This window comes from Muscardinus avellanarius (assembly GCF_963383645.1).
Source record: "Muscardinus avellanarius genome assembly, chromosome: 12".
NCBI classification, from domain to species: domain Eukaryota; kingdom Metazoa; phylum Chordata; class Mammalia; order Rodentia; family Gliridae; genus Muscardinus; species Muscardinus avellanarius.
The window spans coordinates 98,673,046-98,692,993 of NC_137798.1; the positions used below are offsets into that span (position 1 = coordinate 98,673,046).

The window sequence follows — 19,948 nt, forward strand, 5'->3', positions numbered from 1 at the left end:
CCAACACGGTGGTGGGCGAGCTGACGCCCAGGCCTGGTGGGGGCCCCACCTGTGACAGTGAGTCATGTAGGTGACCGTCTCCTCCCACTGTGCCTTGATGTCCCTCAGCCGGGCCAGGATCTCCGGCTTCTGGTCCTCTCCACAGCACGCCAGGAGGGCTTTGGCTGCCCGCAGCACCAGGTCCACCTTGACGCGCCCCTCCGGCTCCAAATGGCAGATTTTCTGTTGTGGACACAGAGGTCGGTTTCCCGGGATTAGACCCAATGCAAACAATGGCACGTTGAGAAGAGACTGGCAGCTCGTGGCAGGTCAAGGAGCCAGGGCTCTGGGGCCAGAGGAGCTGGGGTCATCTGTGACCATGGACAGCCAGCTAATGGCTCCGGGGGGGGGGCACCCGGGAGGCCACTGGCACTGCCCAGCCTCGCCCACTGGGCCTGTCTCTTCCTGTGAGCTCAGATGTGTCTCATTTCCTCCCCTTGCCCTTGGTTTTCTCATCTGTGAAATGGAGGCACTGGTGTATCTACTTCTCAGATTCTTTTTCAGGGTATAGTGGGTGTCACAGTGTGTGTGGCTGCGGGAAGCCACCTCTCAGGTCTGCTGCGGGGGACAGTGTGGCCCGGTGCCCGAGCTGAACTTCAGGAATCAGCAACTCGCCAGCCGGCCACCAAGGGCCCAGGCACGCCATGGCAGGGCCATTCCTGGGAGATGCAGGAGTCACAAGGACACCTTGGGCCTTGCCTCACTCCCGGAAACCCGTGGAGGCCTGAGCTGCTGCTGCCAACTCTCCTCTCTCCCTCCTCCTGGCTCTCCTGGCCTGGGGTCCCTCTGTCTGCCTCTCCCAGCTATCTCCGTCTTCCTGCTCCCTGCTGGTTCTCCTGGGTATTTCCTCTACCACGTGCTATGCACACGTAATCTCATCTGGGCATTAGCTTCTTGGAGAATACAGACTGGCTCGCAAGGTCCAGCAAATAGTAAGTCTCTAGCTAATGTAAGCTATTGTCATTATTCCACTATTCCAGTCTGTTGGCAGCTAAAGTATACTCACTGTAGTCAGATATGACGGTATTCCAGTTCCGGACCCACTCCTGCTACCTGTGTGACCTTTGCACTGGACTTAGGCCTTCCAGGGCCATGAAGGGGGGTGGTCAAAGTTATGGCCTAGAAAGGAGGGAAGGCCACAGCTCTGCTGACCCACACTGAGCTCACTAATTGTTCACCTTTACGTAGTTGACTTGTGTTTATTGGCAGCGCTCATTTGCCTAAACCCCAGCTCAGCTCCCCAGCCTGCCTCGCTGGGGGCAGGCGGTCACTTTTCCCAGACGGATGGCCCAGTGGCCTGGTTGCCTCTGACCTTCTCTGTGAACGGAGCGACAACCGGCCTCCTGAGGTGTCAAATGCAGCCTCGCTGGCCTGTGTGACCCAGGGAAGCCACTGGCTCCCTTGCCCTAAGACAACACGAAGAGAGCCTTCTTTGTCCTCCTCATGTATTGATAGAAAAAGTCTCATTGAAGTCGGCGCAGTGGCTTGGGAGGCTGAGACAGGAAGGCTGCAGCTTTGAAACAAGACCCTGTTTCAGAACAAAAACTAAAATATAAAATAAAAAGTGCTGGTGTATCTCAGAGATAGAACACGCCAAGGTTCAATCCCCAGGACCAACAAAAATAAAGACCTTTTTTAAAACATCATATTGATTAAAACGTGGATATGAGTACTTGGTAAACTGTTGAGCAGTTATGTAAACGTTTCCCCGACGTGTGCAAATGAGCAACGGCCCCAAGCCCATGATGATGGCCAGCGATGGGAACCACGAGGATGGTGTGGAGGGAGCTCCCCGTGTGATGGTCACCATGACGACGGCAGTGGGGATGATGATGAGGAGGAGGTGCAGAGGGACCTCCCCACCTGCGTGTTATCAAGATGTGAAGCTGAGTGAGCTCCCCACCGGCTGCTTTGTGTGCACGAGAGGTGCAGGAACGGGGGCCCCATGACGGAGGAAGAGGCTTTGTTGTGCCAAGTGGCAGGATTATGAGTCCCCTGGGGCATTGGCTGCAGCAAACACCCAGGCAAGGACCCTGTGTCCTGCTCACAGCGAGCAGCAGTGTGGACGACAAAAGTGCCTGGTGGCCAGCGGAGACTGAAGACTGGGGGCTACTGCGGACTGCTTCAAACTGAGCCTTGTTGCCCTTCTCACCACGACAGTTCACAACACCTGGCATCCTGTGCCCACCATGTGGCGGAGGGTGAATTTTTGCCATCCAGAGATTTGATTATTAATAATAACTAATAGTTATTAATTATTTATGATAACTACTAGATATCTCTGACTCCCAGGCTTGTGAAGAGGACTGCATGCTCCCATACTAGCAAGGTGGGTAGGATGGTAATTCCAGTTTAACAAAGGAGGGCTCCGGGGGCCCCAGAGATTCATAGAAAGACTGTCAGAAGCAGCCAGAGAGGCTCCGGCTCACCTGCCGCTCAGGTCCAGCTCAGGGGGACCACAGCTCTGTAACTCAAGGCGCCAGCAACTTGGGGAAGAAGTGAAATCTGATTTCTCTCTGTTTTTGTTTGTTTGTTTGTTGTGTTAGAAATTGAACTGAGGGGCATTCTACCTCCAAACTACAACCTGGCCCTTTTTATTTTGAAAATCTTAATAAGTTGCTGAAGCTATCTTCAAAACTTGTGATCCTCTTGTCTCAGCCTCCTAACTCCTGGGATTACAAGTGTGTACCACCATGCTGGGCGAAACTGTCTCTTGCCACATCTGGCTGGAAAGATCCACCAGGACTGAAAAGTCCTCATAAGGACAATGGACCCTTGCCCAAAGCTGAATGTTCTGATCACGTGATCTCCCCTGGGCCTCTGGGCCTTTGTCCTCCTCATTCTTCATGAAGTAGGTATAGGCTATACTTGGGGATACCTAGAGACCCCAAGATTCTCTGTTCTTTTCAAATGAGTAAGTCTAGTGCTGACCTGCAAAGGAAGAGAAACTGGCTGGCTGCCAAGGAAGGCAGAGCACCAAGCCCCCTTGGCCTGAAGCAGAGACCCCTGCCCCCAAATGTCAATGAGTGTGATGTTTGCCATGTGCCTGGGGCAGGAGAGCCCAGAGGCTGTGGCAGAGTTGGCAGAGTCAGATGGGGAGAAGTCCACTAACTTTCCTTGGCTGCCCTCCCATTATGCTCTTTGGCCAGTGGGAGGTTCTTTTAGAGTCCATCACTAGCAAGGGTGTGTTCTAGGGATGCTTAACAAGGCAACCCTCAGCGGCAGCCACAGTTATTCCTATGGGAAGCAGCCAATGAGCCCAATATGGAGAGAAAACCCTCAACTAGGAGGAGAATCAAGACACCAGGAAAGCTGGAGGAATGGGGGTAATCATAGTTTCTCCTCAACCTAGCTGAGATCAGCTGGTCACCAGCTGGGCACTGTGCTGGACACAGGCCCAGACCAAAATAGAGCCTGGCGTTTCCAGGCTACACAGTGGGATGGCTGTGGACCAGAGTCCAAATGAATACAAAAAGGGCCAATGGAAGCTCAAGGAGAGATCTTTATGGATTGTTAGAGTTTGGATCTGAAATGTCCCCCAAGGTCTTATGTGTTCCTGGTACAGCAATGTTCAGAGGTGGGCCTTTGGGGAACTGCTAGGATCCTGATGGCTATGACCTTACCTGTGGGTTAATCTTTGGATGGCTGAATGCCACTGGGAGGTGTGACCCAGGTGGAGGAGGCCTCTGGGAGCATGCTCGGGGAGAGTTTATCTTCTGTCCAGCTCCTTCCCTCCCTCCCTCTCTCTCTCTCACTCTATCTCTCTTTTTCTTTCTTTTTCTCCTTCCTGACTGCCATGAGCAAAACATCTTTCCCCTGCCACATGCCTCTGCTTCCCCAGACTCAAAGGAATGGAGCCAGCTGACTGTGGATTGAGTCCTCCCAAACTGAGGGCCAGTCAACACCTTTCCTCCTCCAGGTTGTTCTTGTAAGGCAACTGACAGGGACACAAGGCTGACCAACACAGAGGAGGAGGATGTGGCTTTGACTCAGAGCCTTAGAGATGGTGCGACACTGGAGAGGGTAGAGAAGCAAGACGTACCCAGAGATGGGTGCATTTGCTTTCGGAAGCCAAGCCCCAAAGGAGCTGGTTGCCTGTGGAAACAGAGGCCAGGACCCAATGCAGGGCCAGAGAGTGGAGCGAACAGGACACGGGGACTTGGAAGAGGAGCTGGAAGCCCTCAAGACACCTCTGCTTGGCAGCCAGTGTGGCGGGCACTGGGCCATGCTTGTCCAGGAGTTCTTTGCCTTAATGGGCCCTCCCTCCTGCAAGCAGGCCACTGTTGCTTTCCCAGGAGCAAGATGAATTCCTGGAGCACTGGGAATTCCCTGAGGTGCCGTGGCCGTGGCAGGGATCAGAGCCCAGGCTGCCGGCCAGAAGCCCGGCCTCCAGCTTCTGAAGCCTGCCTCCGGGAGCCAGTTCTCTCCTGCCAGCCTGGATGGAACTTTACAGATTCATGATGGGGGGGGTGCTGGGAAAGATGAAGGCCAAGGCCTCACACATGCCAGGCCTGCGCCCTCCCTGAGGATCCTGGAGTTTCTGGCAGCACGAAGGTGAGGGGCTCCTTCCTGCTTTGGGGTGGAAAATGAGGTTCCAGAGGGTGCAGGACTCGCTCCTGGCCACGTAGCGGCCAAGCGTCAGAATAAAATTGGAACCCATGTCCCCGGCCATAACCGTAGCCCACGCACTGGAACCGCTCAGCTGAGCTGGGGCAGGAGTCGCTGGAGACCCCTGGGCACAGGGACAAGGTCCCACGGGCAGGGGAGGTTCCTGATTCTCCCTGTCACCGCATGGCAAGGGCGGACTCTTCTCTTCCTTATTGCGAAGTCGGTTTTGAAATGCCAAAGCGCACTGAGCAGGAAGCGCCTGAGCCCTGTGGGAACAGACTCCCAAACGGCCAGGACACTCCCCGCTGCCGCGGCTCCGGGTCCACCTCCCGGGAGCTCGCTGGGTGAGTGTGCCCTGTCCGGCTGCCAGGGCCTGTGCACCCTGGCCCAGCCCACAGCTCTTCCTAAAGACCACCCAGCCCTAGCTATGGGAGCGGAGGCCATGACCCTCCAGTGATGGAGACGAAGTTTCTGGTGACAAGCACTGTAACAGAGGTCAGGAGCAGGGGCAGGGAGGGGGAAGGGGTCAGGAGAGACCCACGGACAGGGGGCGTTTCCTTTCACATGCACGCCCAGACCTGGCCAAAGGGCATCCCCTGTGGAGGCAGCACATGGACACAGGCGAGCTGGTGAGCTTGCCGGTGGGGCAGTGCAGGGAGCTGAGACTGGGACACAGGGTTGTATATATAGTGGGCAGCTTTTGGTGCCAGGTGGTTCATTTTTCCTATGGTGGGCAAAGGGGAGCCATGCAAGGTTTCAGAGGAGGAGAATAACATCATGAGACCCCTATCAGGGGTGATCTTCATACATGCGTGTACGTTTGTCCTGGTTATTTGAACATGTCTGCCATTAGGCTGTGAGCCTGGGACAGCAGGGCATGCTTCTCCCACCTGATCAGAATCTGCACTGAAGCAAGCGTCCGGGAGGTCTTTCTACACTTCAGAGTTTAGGAAACACTGGCCAGCCCGCCTCTGCCCATTGACAAATAGGAAACCTGAGGCCGAGGGGGCGGGACAGGGCCTGGCCGTGGGAGGCCAGGCCTCCACCTACCTCGGTCTCCCGCAGCCGGGCCTCCAGGGCTGCGCGGGGCCCCTGAGTGTTGTCATTGACCTGCAGCTGCTCCTGCACGGCCTTCATCCATGCCTGCGCGTCCTCCACGCTCCTGTCGAAGCCCTCGCGGGGCTGCTGAGTCATGGCACCTTTGAGGCTGGGGAAGGAGGCAGGGGTCAGGCAGGTAGGCAGAGTGCGGGGCTGGGCCGAGGACCCCAGGCAGGCCATGCCCCCGACATGCCCACGCCCACACCAGCTGAGATCTGCTGAGATCAACGTCTCAGGCTGGGGTGGCCCGAGAGCAGGCAGGATGTGCCCACTTCTCCCCACCCTGAGTCCGCAGCAGGTGTTTGTAATGTAATCAGCCCGCTCAGCCCATGAGAGAAGCCCACCCGCTCCTCCTGCCTTAGGTAACACCTGCCCGCAGCACAGGGCGCCCACCCAAATGCCCCTCTTGTGCTGGCCCGCCACTCCTAGCCTTGTCCTGGGCTGCAAAGGCCCAGTCTCGTTGTTTTCTCTTGGGACTTTCTTAAGATCCTATTAGGCCCAGCAAAACTTCTGCATCCCAGCCCTGGTTGTCTGCCGAGAGCAACTGCAAACCTGCTTTGGATTAAAGTTATTTATATCTGCATTTTCTGTGCAGGGATTGTGTCTGGCTTATCCCGCAGTCTCCCATGATGCCTGGCAGAGAGTAAGCCCAGCACTGTTGGGTAGAGTGGCCCAGCATGTGGACCAAGTCTAGCCCACCCATGGCCTCACCCAGCTATTATTTACAATGGCGGGACAAAGCAGTCCTAGGAATGACCTGTGTGCCTGACGACTGGGGATTAGTTCAGTTAATTATAATTTTAGAATTTCACTTGAGAATATCATGCCGCCAACAAAACATTCGCTTCGAATGAAGAGATTGTCAAGTATATAATAATACCAAAAGGTGAGATAAGGTGACATATTTGGTGATCGTGACTCTACACCCAAGAAAAGCAAAATAAAACATCAACAACGAGCCAGACCTCTAAGGCCAGGGAGTCTCATCCTTTGAGGACCCGTGAGACTACATGGGAGCCGGGAGTGTGGGCGGAAGTGGCCCAGCTGCCCCAGGCTGGCCCTTCGGGACACCCAGGGGACCAAGGGCTTCTCTCCCTGTGCCCTCTGGGGCTAGGGGGTCAGAGAGGGGTCTGTGGCTGGTGGCACCACAGGTGGAAGCTCTCTCCCGCTTATTTTTTTTTTTCTCTTAGGTACTTTGATTTTTCCAAAAAGGGCAATCGTTACTTTATTATAAAGTAATATTTATATTATAAAGAGATACTATATTACTTTATTATAAAGTAACATCATACAGTAAATAAAACCTTTTCTGCCCGTTGGCTAAGCTGCTTGTTGGCTCTTTGTTCCCATTACCGCTGGTTGCTCAACAAGCGTTTACTGGGAGCTGGGCACTGGCCCTGGGCCTGCTCTGCGCGGGGAAGCCTTCAAACAAATGAGAACTTGTCAAAGACAAAGAGACCTCCAGAGGCCACGGGCAGGGGTAGAGGACCTCTGCGCGGGCTCCGACTCCGAGTGGGCCGGGCTCTGGGAGCTGGGCCCAGAGCCGCTTGGGATTCAGGGCACAGCCTCCCGATGTTTTTCTTTCAGAGCTGTTTTGGTTTTTTCTAGCAATTCAATATGCTCCCTGCAGCCACGCCCTGTCTTTGAATGGTTCTTTTGAAAAGCACATTAGAATGTGCAGGCGTTTAGATCAGTTCAGGGTGGTGGTAAACTGCTGTCTAGTGTGTGTCTTGGCTTCCAAAAGGTCTGCTTTTATTTAATAAAACAAGGAGTGGGGGGACTGGTGGACATCGGCGGGTTTAGATGCCAGGGCAGGAGGAAGCTCAGCTCTGCTCACTGCAAGGCAGAGGTTCTGGGGAACCTCACTGGAAACGCGGGGCCCAGAGAGGCACGGTGGGTTGGCGATCCAGAGGCACGTCAAATGGGGCACGAGGGGTCTGGCGGGCAAAACCAGATCTCAGATCTCAGGTGCCTCATCTGAACTCACAGTGGGCCAGGTGGACTGACTGGCCTCTTGGCCAATCCTGCCAAACCGTTGTGTCAGTTCAGTACCACACACAGGAACTAAAAACAGCCCTGAGCCCCACGAGATGTTCCGACCACAGCAGCGAATACACACAGCCATCCCTGCTCCCAAGGAACTCTCTGCCAGGGAGGGACAGCGGAACGTGGGGCGTGTGTGGCTGCAGGTGGACGGCCCGCACGCCGGGGTGCAGGGGTCTCAGCATTTCCCGAGAGCACCTGCTCAGAATAAAGACTGTAAATGCCAAGAATGAAAATCCAGGAAGTAAAGGAAACCAATCATATTAGTCAAAGAATTCAAGGAAACCAATCATATTAAGACCTAGGAATCAAATTCATGAAGTACGCGAGCACATTGGCACTGCTTTCTTAACACCTTAGATCACGAGCTCTAACACAGCACATTGGCACTGCTTAACACCTTAGATCACGAGCTCTAACACAGGGCCCAACAACTGCCAAAACCCTGCAGTAGTGCTGAGCACAAGTGGCCCATGGAGACATCAGTAACAACTGCAACACAGTCTAAAAATACATGGACAAAGCTCCAGACACCGCAGATACCACAGGGGGCTTGGCTCGTCGGCGCCTTGTGTGTAATTGAAGGAGAGCCATCGGTTAGAGTTGAGCAGACGCAAGCGCATGGCTGATTTCCTATCCAAGTTCACGGACCCCTGAAATTTTAGCCACGGGTGCCTGTCAGTCTGTGGACTCCAGAGAAAAATCCTTTTTTTATTTAAATATTTTTTTATATATTTTCAGGGCTGGGGATGAAACTCAGGGTCTTGCGCATGCTGGGCAAGTGCGTGACTACAGAGTTACTCCCCCAGTCTTCTAATAATGGAAGGACAGCCTGTCTCTGTAAGAAAGGGAAAACTTGATAGATTAATTAAAAAACAAAGTGAACTGGGCGTGGTGGTGCATGCTTGGAATCCCAGAGCTTGTGAGGCTGAGACAGGAGGATCACAGGTTCGAGATCAGCCTCCGCAATTTAGGGAGGCCTGTGCCTGTAATCCCAGTTCTTGGGCGGCTGAGACAGGAGGATCACAGGCTCGAGATTAGCCTCCGCAATTTAGGGAGGCCTGTGCCTGTAATCCCAGTTCTTGGGAAGCTGAGACAGGAGGATCACATGTTCGAGGCCAGCCCTCAGCAACTTAGTGAAGCCCTCTGCAACTTAGTGAGACCCTTTTCAAAATTAAAACTAAAAAGGGCTGGGAGTATAACTCAAAGGTAGAATGCCCTGAGTTCAATCTCCAATACCAAAATGATAATAAATGCAAACAAATCACTCAACAGAAGCCCATCCCTGATTGATGGGGAGACCAGGAAGGCATCCTCCCAGCCCCCACCAGAGGCCCACCAGGGAGCTGCAGACCCGGTCCCTCTGTGGATGCCAGGGGTGGAGGTGGGGGTGCAGCGTGGAGGCCCCGCCGCCCCCAGAGCCACCCTGCTCCCCACCTCGCTCCCTCTCGTGCCTGTCCTCACAACCACAGCCGACCTGCCATCCTCGGCAAGCTGCCTCCTCGCTGACACCGAGCCTGTGGTCCCCGAGGGCAGTGAGTCCATCCCCAGAGCATCGCCACTGGGCATGGAGCCCCGCGGCACTGGTGCTGACCCCGCATTTCCTCTGCAGGCTGACCACCTCTGCACCCCAGAGCTGAGAGCCATGTTGTACATCCCCCTCAGTGCAACAGGGGGTGTGGATGATGTACAGTCCCGGGTCGGGAGGGCAGGGGAGTCGGGGCTTCCCAGACGCCCAGGCCGGGCTGAGATGGGAAGGAAAGAGCGCTGGACTCTGGAGGCTGGATAGTTAGCCTGAGCAAGTGCCTCTGCCTCACGGGGCCTCAGTTTCCCCATGTGAGTGTTGAGCCGTGCCGTGGTTTGGATGTGATCCGTCCCCAGGACACGCTTGCTGACATTTGGTTCCCAGTGTTATGTTGTCCTGGGGTAGTAGGGGCTTTAGGGAGCGCTTAGGGTGTTACGACGGACTGATGACACTCTTGGGGACCGGGCCTATTCTCAGGGGAGTGAGTTCTTGCTTTCCAGGTACTGGATTAGTTATCTTGAGAGCGGGTTGTGACAAAGCAAGGCTATCCCGTGCATTTTCTCTTCTGCACGTACCTGCCAGCTCTTTGCCTTTCCCCCCGGAATTGGAGCAGCACCAGGCTCTCACTGGCGTGATGCTCTTGGACTTCCCAGACTCCAGAATCACAAGCCAAAGTAAACCTTCATGCTTTGTAAATCAGCCGGTCTCCGGTGTTCTGTTACAGCAACAGAAAATGGACTGACACACAATCTCTGAGGGACCTCTGAGATTACAACCCTGGTGAGCCAAGGCAAGCTAGACACCAAGCCTTCTCTGACCCTGGCTCCCTTTTTCTGGCCACGAGACCCTCAGCTAGCTCAGAGCATCCTTTTTGCACTACTGTGCCCCATAAGGCAGACTGAAGAGAGCCAGTCCCCCTGGGCAGACTACATGCCGCTGCCCGTCTCCAAACCATAGCTGAGGGGGAATGTTCTCTCCTCCTCCTCCTCCTCCTCCTCCTCCTTCCTCCTCCTCCTCCTTCCTCCTCCTCCCTCCTCCTCCTCGTTCTTCTTCTTTTTCTTCTTCTTCTACAGCCAAGCAGTAATACTTTCAGCCTTTGTGGTTACACGCATCTTCTGTTATAATTCCTCTTTGGCTTTCTGACCCTTTAACAATGTAATCCTCATCCCCAGCTTCCCAGATGTATGAGAACAGCCTGCTGATAGGTTTGGACTGTGGGCCACAGGCTGCCGTCTCCCACTGTAGACGGCCCAGGGCTGCAGCCCACAGCTGCAGGCGACCATGGCTGCCACCTGAGCGAGCAGGCAGGCATCCGGGATTGGGCAGCCATTGGTCCTGACGGGCCAGGCCTCATGCTTCCCTACTGTGTGCCACCTGGGCACTTAAGCCCTTGGGTGTGTAAATGAACAAAGCCCCTGTGTGGCGCCCAGAGCTGCACACCTGGAAGCAGTTCCTTGTCACCTAAACACCCCGTGTGCTGGGAAGAAGCTTCTCCTTCCTTAGGATTCTGCATCCAGAGAGCAGCTGCCAAACCATCTCCAAGGGGAGCAGGAGGGGTGCAGGACAGCAAGGGGGCTTGCCGGCTGTGAGACTGCTAAACTTCTGCACTCAGGGAACTGCCAAGTGCCAGGGGCTGGGGACGTGGAGACTTCCAGGTGTGGCTCTGGCCCCAGGGACTGCAGGTCCAGATGGGGGATGCACAGACGGTCAGGCAGTTACAGCTCGGGCTTTAAAAGACAAGAGCATAGGGCCCGGGACCATAAGGAGAGGCCATCCCTTGGCTCAGAAGGGAGGCTGGTGGGGGGACCGCATAGCAAGGGTGAAGGACGGGGCTTGCAGCTCCTGGGGGATGGGGAGGCTGGAGCCCGGGGACAGGGAGACGCCAGGTGGTCATCAGCTTCTTCCAAGATGCTGGACTTGAATCTCAGGGCAAAGGGAACCAGCAAGGGTTTAGGGACTGATGGAGGACACGGACAAAGCCTAAGCAACGGAAGGTTCTGGAAAGAGTTAAAGGAGATTCTATGAAAGGTGGAATTCTCCAAAACTCTGGGTGTGACCATTGTCTTTCCAGAATTTGCCCCACAGGACCCACCCACAAGGTCAGGGGGCTGATCTTAGAGACCTGTAATCATGGGGCTAATCACAAGACCTGTGACGTCACAGAAAGAAGGAAGGAAAGAAAGAAAGAGAAAGAAAGGACAAAACCTAAAATTGAATAAATAAAAAAGAACACTTTTGAAGCATTTGGTGAGTTCCGCATGTTTCAAGTTAATTAGTTATATGTGGTGTACTCTTTTAAAATCATATAAAAATCTTTCCCTCTAGTGTTTGACTACTTTCTTTTGCATTTTTGTGAATTAACTTTAAGTGTTCTTTAAGTAGTTCTCTAACAGGATGTTCAACATGTTTGTATGGGTTTCAGTTCTTGATATACTGATTAAATATTTTCTTATTGTGCCCCTATCTTATTATGGTTCATAATATAAAGAAATTTTTAACAATTTATATAAGCCAATTCATACTCGGGGGTGGATATATATTTGTCCCCATGCTTCGTTCATTGCTTTTTGATGTTCTCATGCTTAGTACTCTAATCCATCTAGATCTTATTCTCTTGTGCTTAAAAAAAAAATAACCAAAAAAAAACAAACTGTGCATTTTCTAAACACTTCCAGACCTCATAGCAAGAAAAATGTGCTCAGAAATCAGAAGTAGAGGTTAAAAGACACACACACACACACCCACACAGACACACACAGACACACACACACAGACACACCACACACACACAGACACACACACACACCACACACACATACCACACACACACACAGAGACACACACACACCACACACACACACAGACACACACACCACACACACAGACACACACACCACACACACACAGACACACACACACACACCACACACACACACACACACACACACATGAGCTGCTTACACGCCCAGGCCCCTTCCTTCTAAAGCAACAAAAGGGTAGCCCAGAGGATGGACATTTTTTGGCTCAGGCAAGCACTGGCCTGCGAAAGAGACAAAAGGGAAGAGCCTTGGGGTTCAGTGCCCGCATGGGTATCACAAATGGCCAGGGAAAGAGGAGTGCTGTTTTTCTCTTGACGGTAGAAGACCCGGGTCTTGAGAGATGATAGAGGGGAGATGATAGCGCACACGCGTAGGAGTTGGAAGCTGGGTAAAAGCGAGCCTCCGAGAAGAGCAGTTCACAGGAGGTATGGGCATCGCACACAGGAGACGGGCTCCCAGGAATGCCGTGAGGTGCACTGTGGGAGAGGCCAGGAAGCTTCCAGAATCTGAGCTTCAGGCCTGCGCTGCCCCCTCAGAAAGGGAAGCCTTAACGAGAGCCATAGGAAAAGCTCAGGGGGGATTGAGGAAGCAGAGGTATCACGGAGAAGCGTGCGGTTGGCAGAGGTTTGGGAAAACATGACCTAGACCTACAACAGCGGCAGCAAACAGCCAAGACCAGCACCGAAGAGGAATGAAGGCCTGCATGGCACTGGGTGGTTTGTGGAAGCACCCCACCGAGCCCCCAGCACCCCAGTGTCAGGTGGCTTCCCAGGAGAGGCAGCGGGGGGTAGGCTGGCGGGTCCCCTCTCAGGCTGGGCTCCTTAGTCCATCTGGGGGCCTTGGCAGAGCTCCCGGTCCCCAGCACAGAGGCAGCAATGGTGGGATGCTGGAGGGCCATCACAGTGCACACACAGAATGGAGTGACCTCCCAGGACACAGGGCGAAGGCGGCAGTGCTAAGGTGTGAGACCTCTTCTGCTGCTGCAGAAGTAAAAGTAAAGTCCAACCCCACCCAGCATCGGGGCACTGGACAGAACTGCCGGGAGGGAAAGCGGCCCTGTATGGCCCGGGGTCCAGCCAGGAGGAATAAACCCATCCTGAGTCCTGCCTGCTACAGACCAAAGGATGTAATGTGGGCTGAAGGAGCTGAGAAGCCACCAGGAGACAAAGAAATACCTGTGATCAACGTCCAAGCTGGACAGAAGAGCTGCAGGTGATGTCACCAGATCCAGGGTGGCAGCCGCTGAGTAGCAGAACTGGAGTCCAGAGGAGATGCAACCACAGCAGGAGGCCCTGAGCAGGGTGGAGGCTGCAGGAGGAACCCCAGCCTTCTCCCAGCCTCAGCCCTGCGGGTTTACCTCCAGCCCACCCAGAAGTCAGCACTGGGGAGCCTGGGCAGCGCAGCCCGCAGGGGCCATCCTCTGTGGCTGAGGAGTGGACGCGGGGCCCCAGGCCACGGCCACACAGGAGGTCCATCTGGAGACGGCAAGAACGCAGCCCCCTTTAACCTGGTTCCAGGCCCAAGGGCAAACAGCCAAGCTGCAATGCGGTCTCCAGGGGACCAGCCCTGCAGGACCAGTCCTAAGCATTTCCAAACGTCACAGAGAGAAAAATGCGCTCAGAGGTGACAACAAAACAAAAATAAATAAAGATCTACTTCCATTTCCAGGCCCCTCTGCCGTCCCCCTTTTCCTGAGGCCTGCGATGCCATGCCGCAGCTGCAGAGGGAGGCCCCTGCTGGACTCTGCAGTGCCACTGTGAGGGGCTGACACCCAGAAAGACCAAATCAGGATCGTCTCTGCCTCCGTCCCCCCAACACCTTAAAGGCGAACCTTGAAATTCTCTGGGAACTGGCAGACTCTGCAATATGGTTTGCCATTCCGTGATCCAGGGCTCCCAAGAATCCTGCTCAGCATCAAACCAAATCCCAGGAGGCACCCTTAGAACAAGACACCAAACCCCTCTCAGCAAAGAAAGGGGCAAAGTCAGGCCCACAGAGCGGCTGGAATGATCAGTCACATCATACAGAGAGGAAAACCACGGCTCAGAGAAGCAGCCACCCACCAGAAAGCAGAGGACCCTTAATTAACAATGGTGGCAGTAACAGCCAATGGTGGCAGTAACAGCCCATGTTCATCTGACATTCTGAACCTTGTGATAGAAATCTCTAGCTATTAACTTGTTTGTTTACATCCTGAACTTTGTGATAGAAGCTATAGCTATTCACTGATTTATCCCACAAAGACCCACTGAGGTACTTACTCTTCTCCCTACTGAATAGCTGAGAAAACGTGAGGTTCATGGATGCCAAGAATGGCTAAGCAGCAGAGGCAGGACTTGAACTCAGAAGGACCCAAGTCTAAAGCCTTTGTTCTCAAAGCCCATGGCCCTGACTGTCCCCCAGAACCCAGTGAGAGCCGCCTCGTTGTGGTGGGAGCCTGGGCCAGCTGGCCTCTCCGGGTCTTCTTCGGTAAGTATCCAGGGTCCAGAAAAGCACCCTAGGGACATCAATCTAGCAGACCTATAGGGCTGAGGACCACCAGCTGAACCCTGGTTGCCAGGCAGCCCCAGGCAGGCTGTCTGGCCACCCCAGCCCTGCGCCAACCCAGCTGCCCACTGACACTTTGTTCTGGAACCCAGAAGATATCGGGACTGTGGCCTGAGAACCGCCCAACTCCCACGGCAGCCCCTGAGCTCCAGCCTGGTGCTCCGGCTCAGCTCCGTCAACGGGCCAGGGGCCGCCCATCACCAACCCACCCAGAGTCCTGGCGGGGCGGCTCCGGCTGTGACTCAGTCCTTCCCTGCCACACTTCCCACTCTTCCACCCGCCTTCTCTCTGCCCTGCACACTCAGATGGAATTTCAAGAACTGAGCCCCAGCTGGTTTCAATCCCAACCCTTATTCCAAGTGGATTCTGGGACGGCTCTCTTGTTCACCCATTAACGGTGATGGCAGACGGTGCTGCAGGAGGCTGTGGTCCAGAGCACCAAGAGAGAACTATGGAGGCATAGTTCTCTCTCCCATGGCATTGGCAGAGGGCGATTTTCAGAGCAAAGTGTGTAAAAAGGAAAATCAGGTGACGCATCACTGAGCATAAACTGGCCATTGGACAGACACTTATAACACTGTGATGTTCATTTACAACGGTCCTTCGTGGCAGCTCATTTGAGAGTTAGAAAAAAAAAATGCCAAGGTTGATCCCATCTTAGAGGTAACCAAACAGAGGCTTGGCGAGGTTAAGAAACTGTACAATAGCCTCCCAGGCTGCGGGGCCTCTACCTTCTTTGGCCCAGTGGCTACACAGCCAGCCTTCTCTATTTGATGACTATCCATAGATTCAACCAACCACGGGTCAAAAGCACTTTTAATTGAGTTTGTACTAAAAAATGTAGACATCTTCCTTGTCGTTATGCTCTAATAAATGCAGTATCACAACTATTTAATACCATACAATTATATTAGGTGTTACGAGTAATGTGGGCAAGAGGATTGTGTAGGTTCGATGCAAATTATTATGCCATTTTATATAACAAACTTGAGAACTTGTGTATGTTGGTATCTGTGGGGACGATATGAATACTAAGGGAGCTAGGTGTCACCAGGTCTGAGTCAATGTGGCCCCATGAATAGGGACGATATTGATACAGGAAACCCCACTTTGCTGGGAGTGCTGGCACAGTCTGGTAATCCCAGCCACGTGGGATCCTGAGACAGGGGATCAAAATTTCAAGGCCATTCTGGGCAGCTTAGCAAGACTCTATTTCAAAATAAAATAAAATAAAATAAAATGGTCTGGGGATGTAGTTCAGTAGTAGAGTACCCTGGATTCAATCTGTAGTACCACATAAAAGAAAGAAAAGAAGGAGAGAAAGAGAGAAAAGAGAGAAAGAAAAGAAAAAGAAACCCCACTCTGTCGTTTCTGTTTTGTTTTTGTAGTGCTGGGGATTTAAGAAATCCCACTTTGTCAGGAGGTTATAAAGGTCCACTTTAAAGTTATGCTGAGAAAGAGGACAGGCCAGCGACTGCTTTCAAGACAAGTGCTCTGAAAGTGATTTTAAGTCAGCTCCATCATCACAGATAAATGGATTTTGGCAGTAAAACCCAGCTGCTCGCCGGTCCACCTCCTTCCCCAGAAGTACCAACTGTAAAACATCATCTCCAGTGGTTTCTAAGTGAATTGGATCCAGGCTCTCCATCAACAGGGCCGAGGATGCCAAGATTTCCCTGGAGGAAACTCAGGCCTTGGCAACTGACAGTCAAACTATAACTGACAGAGAAGCACTGGGACCATTAAGAAAGACCAGAGTTCAGAGCCAGGTCTGTGTAGCCACCTGGAGGAGCAGCCCCAGCTAGAGGCAGGGGCCCTCAGAGGGCGGGGCCTTGGTTCCTGAGACCAGGTGTGATTGGCTCAAGCTTCAGGAGAGTGGCCAATCAGATGGGTTCTAGGAGCCTTGGCCACCAGGTTCCCTGGCAGGTGCCTACAGAGTGGGTGAGCAGAGAGTCAGAGGATATCAGAGCCAATCAGTGCTGGGCAGTGTTGGGGGCCCCCCGGGGCCTAGTTGGGACCCTGAGTGCCCCATCACCGTGTGCAGGCCAATGGGGCACCCAGGCCTACCTCTGATTTGGAAAACAAAGCAGTATTACAGGGTGCTGGCTCTTAGTTCCGGGGCCTGACCCATGGGAGGGGTGAGAAAATAACGGGGGATTCTTGTGTTTGGTAAGGAAGAAAAAATAACTTCAAATAGAAAAATATCACAGTGCATTTCAGGAACTAAGGATTAATGTTGTTTTGTGAGACTTTGGTTTACAGATGTGCAAAATATCTTTAAGTGTAGAGTTTAAGTCTCACTAAGAATTGTCTCACACACACATACGTGTGCACACACACACACACACACACACACACACACAACAACAACCACTCTTTGAGGAGCACTGGACCACACCCGTGGTTCTCCCCTGAGCCCCCTCGCCCCGGATCACCTTGGTAAAGCAGATTGCTGGCCCCACTCACTTTAGAAAGTGATTCTACGTTCTAAAGCAGCCGAATGGGAGCGGGCCGAGAATTCTCTAGTTTCCAGATACTGCTTGTGAACGGCGGACTAGAGATGCCCGGGCTCCCGTGGGGTGCAAGTCGCTCTGTGGGTATTTGTGTATTTGGCATATTCATGGGGGAGGGGACTGGAGCTAGGTATCACCAGGTCTGAGTCGATGTGGGCCAATATCAGACCGCAAAAGCATCTGAAATCCACCTTGAGTGCAAAACACTCCTGCTGCTGGAGACATCTGCTCTTCCAGAACTGCAAAGCAGGCTTCTGCCTTTACAGAGGGGCCCGGGCCACGCCAGCTCCCTCCCAAATTCCAACGTATTCATTTCCAATACTCCCCATAGCAGGGCCTAGAGGCTGCTATTATTTAATCAATTGGCCTGCGGGCATTCACCGATTCCTCAGAGGCCCTGAAGGTAAACTGAGGGCACCGGCAACTTTCTACCCAGGGCAAGGTTCTGGGAACTTACAGGAGCCCCCAGCTCTCTCTGGCCAACCCCGCCCCACAGGCCTGACCTCCAGACCCCAGAAATGGCCCGTGTGTGTTTCCTCCGCAGCCACCAGACTGTCGCCACCACCATCCCCGTCCCCCATCCTCTCTGGCCCCCACTTCCCCGTAGAGCTCAAAGTCGGCTCTGGGCAAACAGAAATGAACGGAACGTTTCCCATCCACTCCTAGCACCGGCAGAGTCCCACATGGGATGCGGGGTCAGGAGAGGGAGGAAGGAGGATGAAGACAGAAGCCTGAATTCTTGGGGTTACTCTACCCTCTAGCCTCTAGCACCAGTCATGCTCCCAGGTACCCAGTAGGTGGAATCCCTAGGCCCCGTCTGGGGAGCAGGTCTCCACTGGCCTCTAGCCTCCCAGGGAGCTAGGAATTCTGGCCCAGTGAGGTGGAGCCAGCCGGGAAGGCAGCTTCCTGTCCCTGCACCTGTCTTCACCTTCCCCACCCAGCATCCCTGGGGCGCGGCGCTGACAGATGTTCCCCATGCTGTGGGTTCCGGCCCCCTCTCCCTGGTCTTATTAGCCCTGGAGTCGGAGGTATTTACCAAACCCAGGTCTGACCCTCAACCCTGTCTTTTCAGGCAGCAATCTTCCCCGCAGAGGGAAAATTCCTGAACCAACTAGACCTGCCCAACTGGCTGGTCACACCCTCCCGGGCATCTCCCCTGAAACCAGCCGCCTCCTCTCTGGACTGTCAGCCACGGTGACCGCTGACACTGTGACGCACAGACAGGCCCTTCAAAGGAAAACTGGGCAGCTCAATTATATGGTCTGGGACCCACTCTTATCAACATGAGCTGTAGAAACGACAGCTTGCTGGCTTTCTTCTTAATTGGTAATAAAATTGTGTATAATAGTAGGATTCATTGCCACACATTTGTACATGCTCATAAAATATACATATATATATTTTGTACGTGCACATAATATGCGTATAATTTGTACATGCAACACACGCGCGCGCGCACACATACACACACACACACACACACACACACACACACGCACTAGGGATTGAACCCAAGGAAGGGCATTCTACCTCTGAGCTACATCCCCAGTCCTTTTTGTTATTTTGAAACAGGGTCTTATTAAGTTGTTGAGGCTGGCCTCAAATCTGTAAGCCTCCTGTTTCAGCCTCCCAAGTACTGGGATTACGGGCATATACCACCATGCTCGGCTCATAATACCATAATTTGGGAGAAATGACAGGTTTCGACTAGACGATTTGATCAAAAAGCACTGCATCTGAATATAGGATTTTAAATTTGTTATTTTTTATTACACAAAAGTTTTAAAACTTCCCATAGAACTCTGGAGAAGCTTCCTCAGAACTCAATTTGAGAAACCCTGGCCTGGAAGATGATGCCATCCATCCAGCCCTGGGGACCCTCAAGGATGGGGCTCCTGCCCAAGCCCACAGCCCTGCCGGCCAGGGCAGCCTTGGCCCCTGCTCAGCAGCTGGGCCACGCTGCTGGACTTTCTAGAAGCTTAGTCTGGTGTCACTCCCAGTTCGAGCTAGCTCTGCCTCGGAAATTCTCCCCCAGGCGCCTCTGCACCTCGTGACAGCTGGCTTTCCCTTTCTCCTTCTGATACAGCTCAGGGCCACTCTGGGATGGCCAGCCTCCTCTCCTCCTGGCAGGAAGACCCTCTGCCTTCCTTGGGTCTCCAGGGCCCTGTGCACGTGCTACTGATGGCGTGTTGAGCAGCACTTCCTGCGGGCTTGCTGATGCCCCCGCCAGCAACCAAGGAGCTGGGCGCCATTACGGGTCCTGTCTCTCAGTGGGAAGGCTGAGGCTCCAGGCGGCACAGCAAGGTGGTAAGAGACAGAGAGTGGGAACGGGCTGGTCCACGGTGCTGTTTGACACAGGGCTGTTGACAGCTCCTGTCTGATAGCACAAACAGCAGGAGGCTCCTGAAGGAGGGAGAATCAGATTTGTCTTATGGATGACTGGCTAGAAATTGGGGTAGTCATTATGTTTTAAACACCTTTATCAGGGTATAATTAATAAACAAGAAACTTCACACAGTCAAACTGCATGAGTCGGGAAGTTTTGACATATACAGGTCATGTGTAAACCACCACCCTGTCAAGGTGGCGAAGCTGCCCGTCACTCCTCAGAGTTGCCTGACTCTCTCTAATCCACCCTGCTGCCCACACCCAGCCCGAGCAGCCGCTGATCCGTTTACCATCACTCCTGAGCAGTGTGCATTCTCTAGAGTTTGGTACCTGAATGGAATCGAGTGATACGGTACGAACTTTCTCGT

General features: G+C 53.4%; 1 protein-coding gene across 6 annotated transcripts in view; it reads right to left on the reverse strand.

The window, feature by feature from the left end:
* Positions 1-5,841, reverse strand: part of SYNE3 (spectrin repeat containing nuclear envelope family member 3) — a gene marked incomplete at both ends in the record, with an annotated part of 53,460 nt that extends 47,619 nt beyond the window's left edge. For 5 of the 6 annotated variants that reach the window (XM_080708037.1, XM_080708038.1, XM_080708036.1 and 2 more), the window contains 2 exons: positions 50-222; positions 5,698-5,841. In XM_080708037.1, the coding sequence (XP_080564163.1) occupies positions 50-222; positions 5,698-5,841 (317 nt within the window). The remainder of the gene's footprint in view (positions 1-49; positions 223-5,697) is intronic. The other variant, XM_080708039.1, reaches the window with a different exon arrangement.
* Between the last annotated feature and the right edge of the window lie 14,107 nt (positions 5,842-19,948).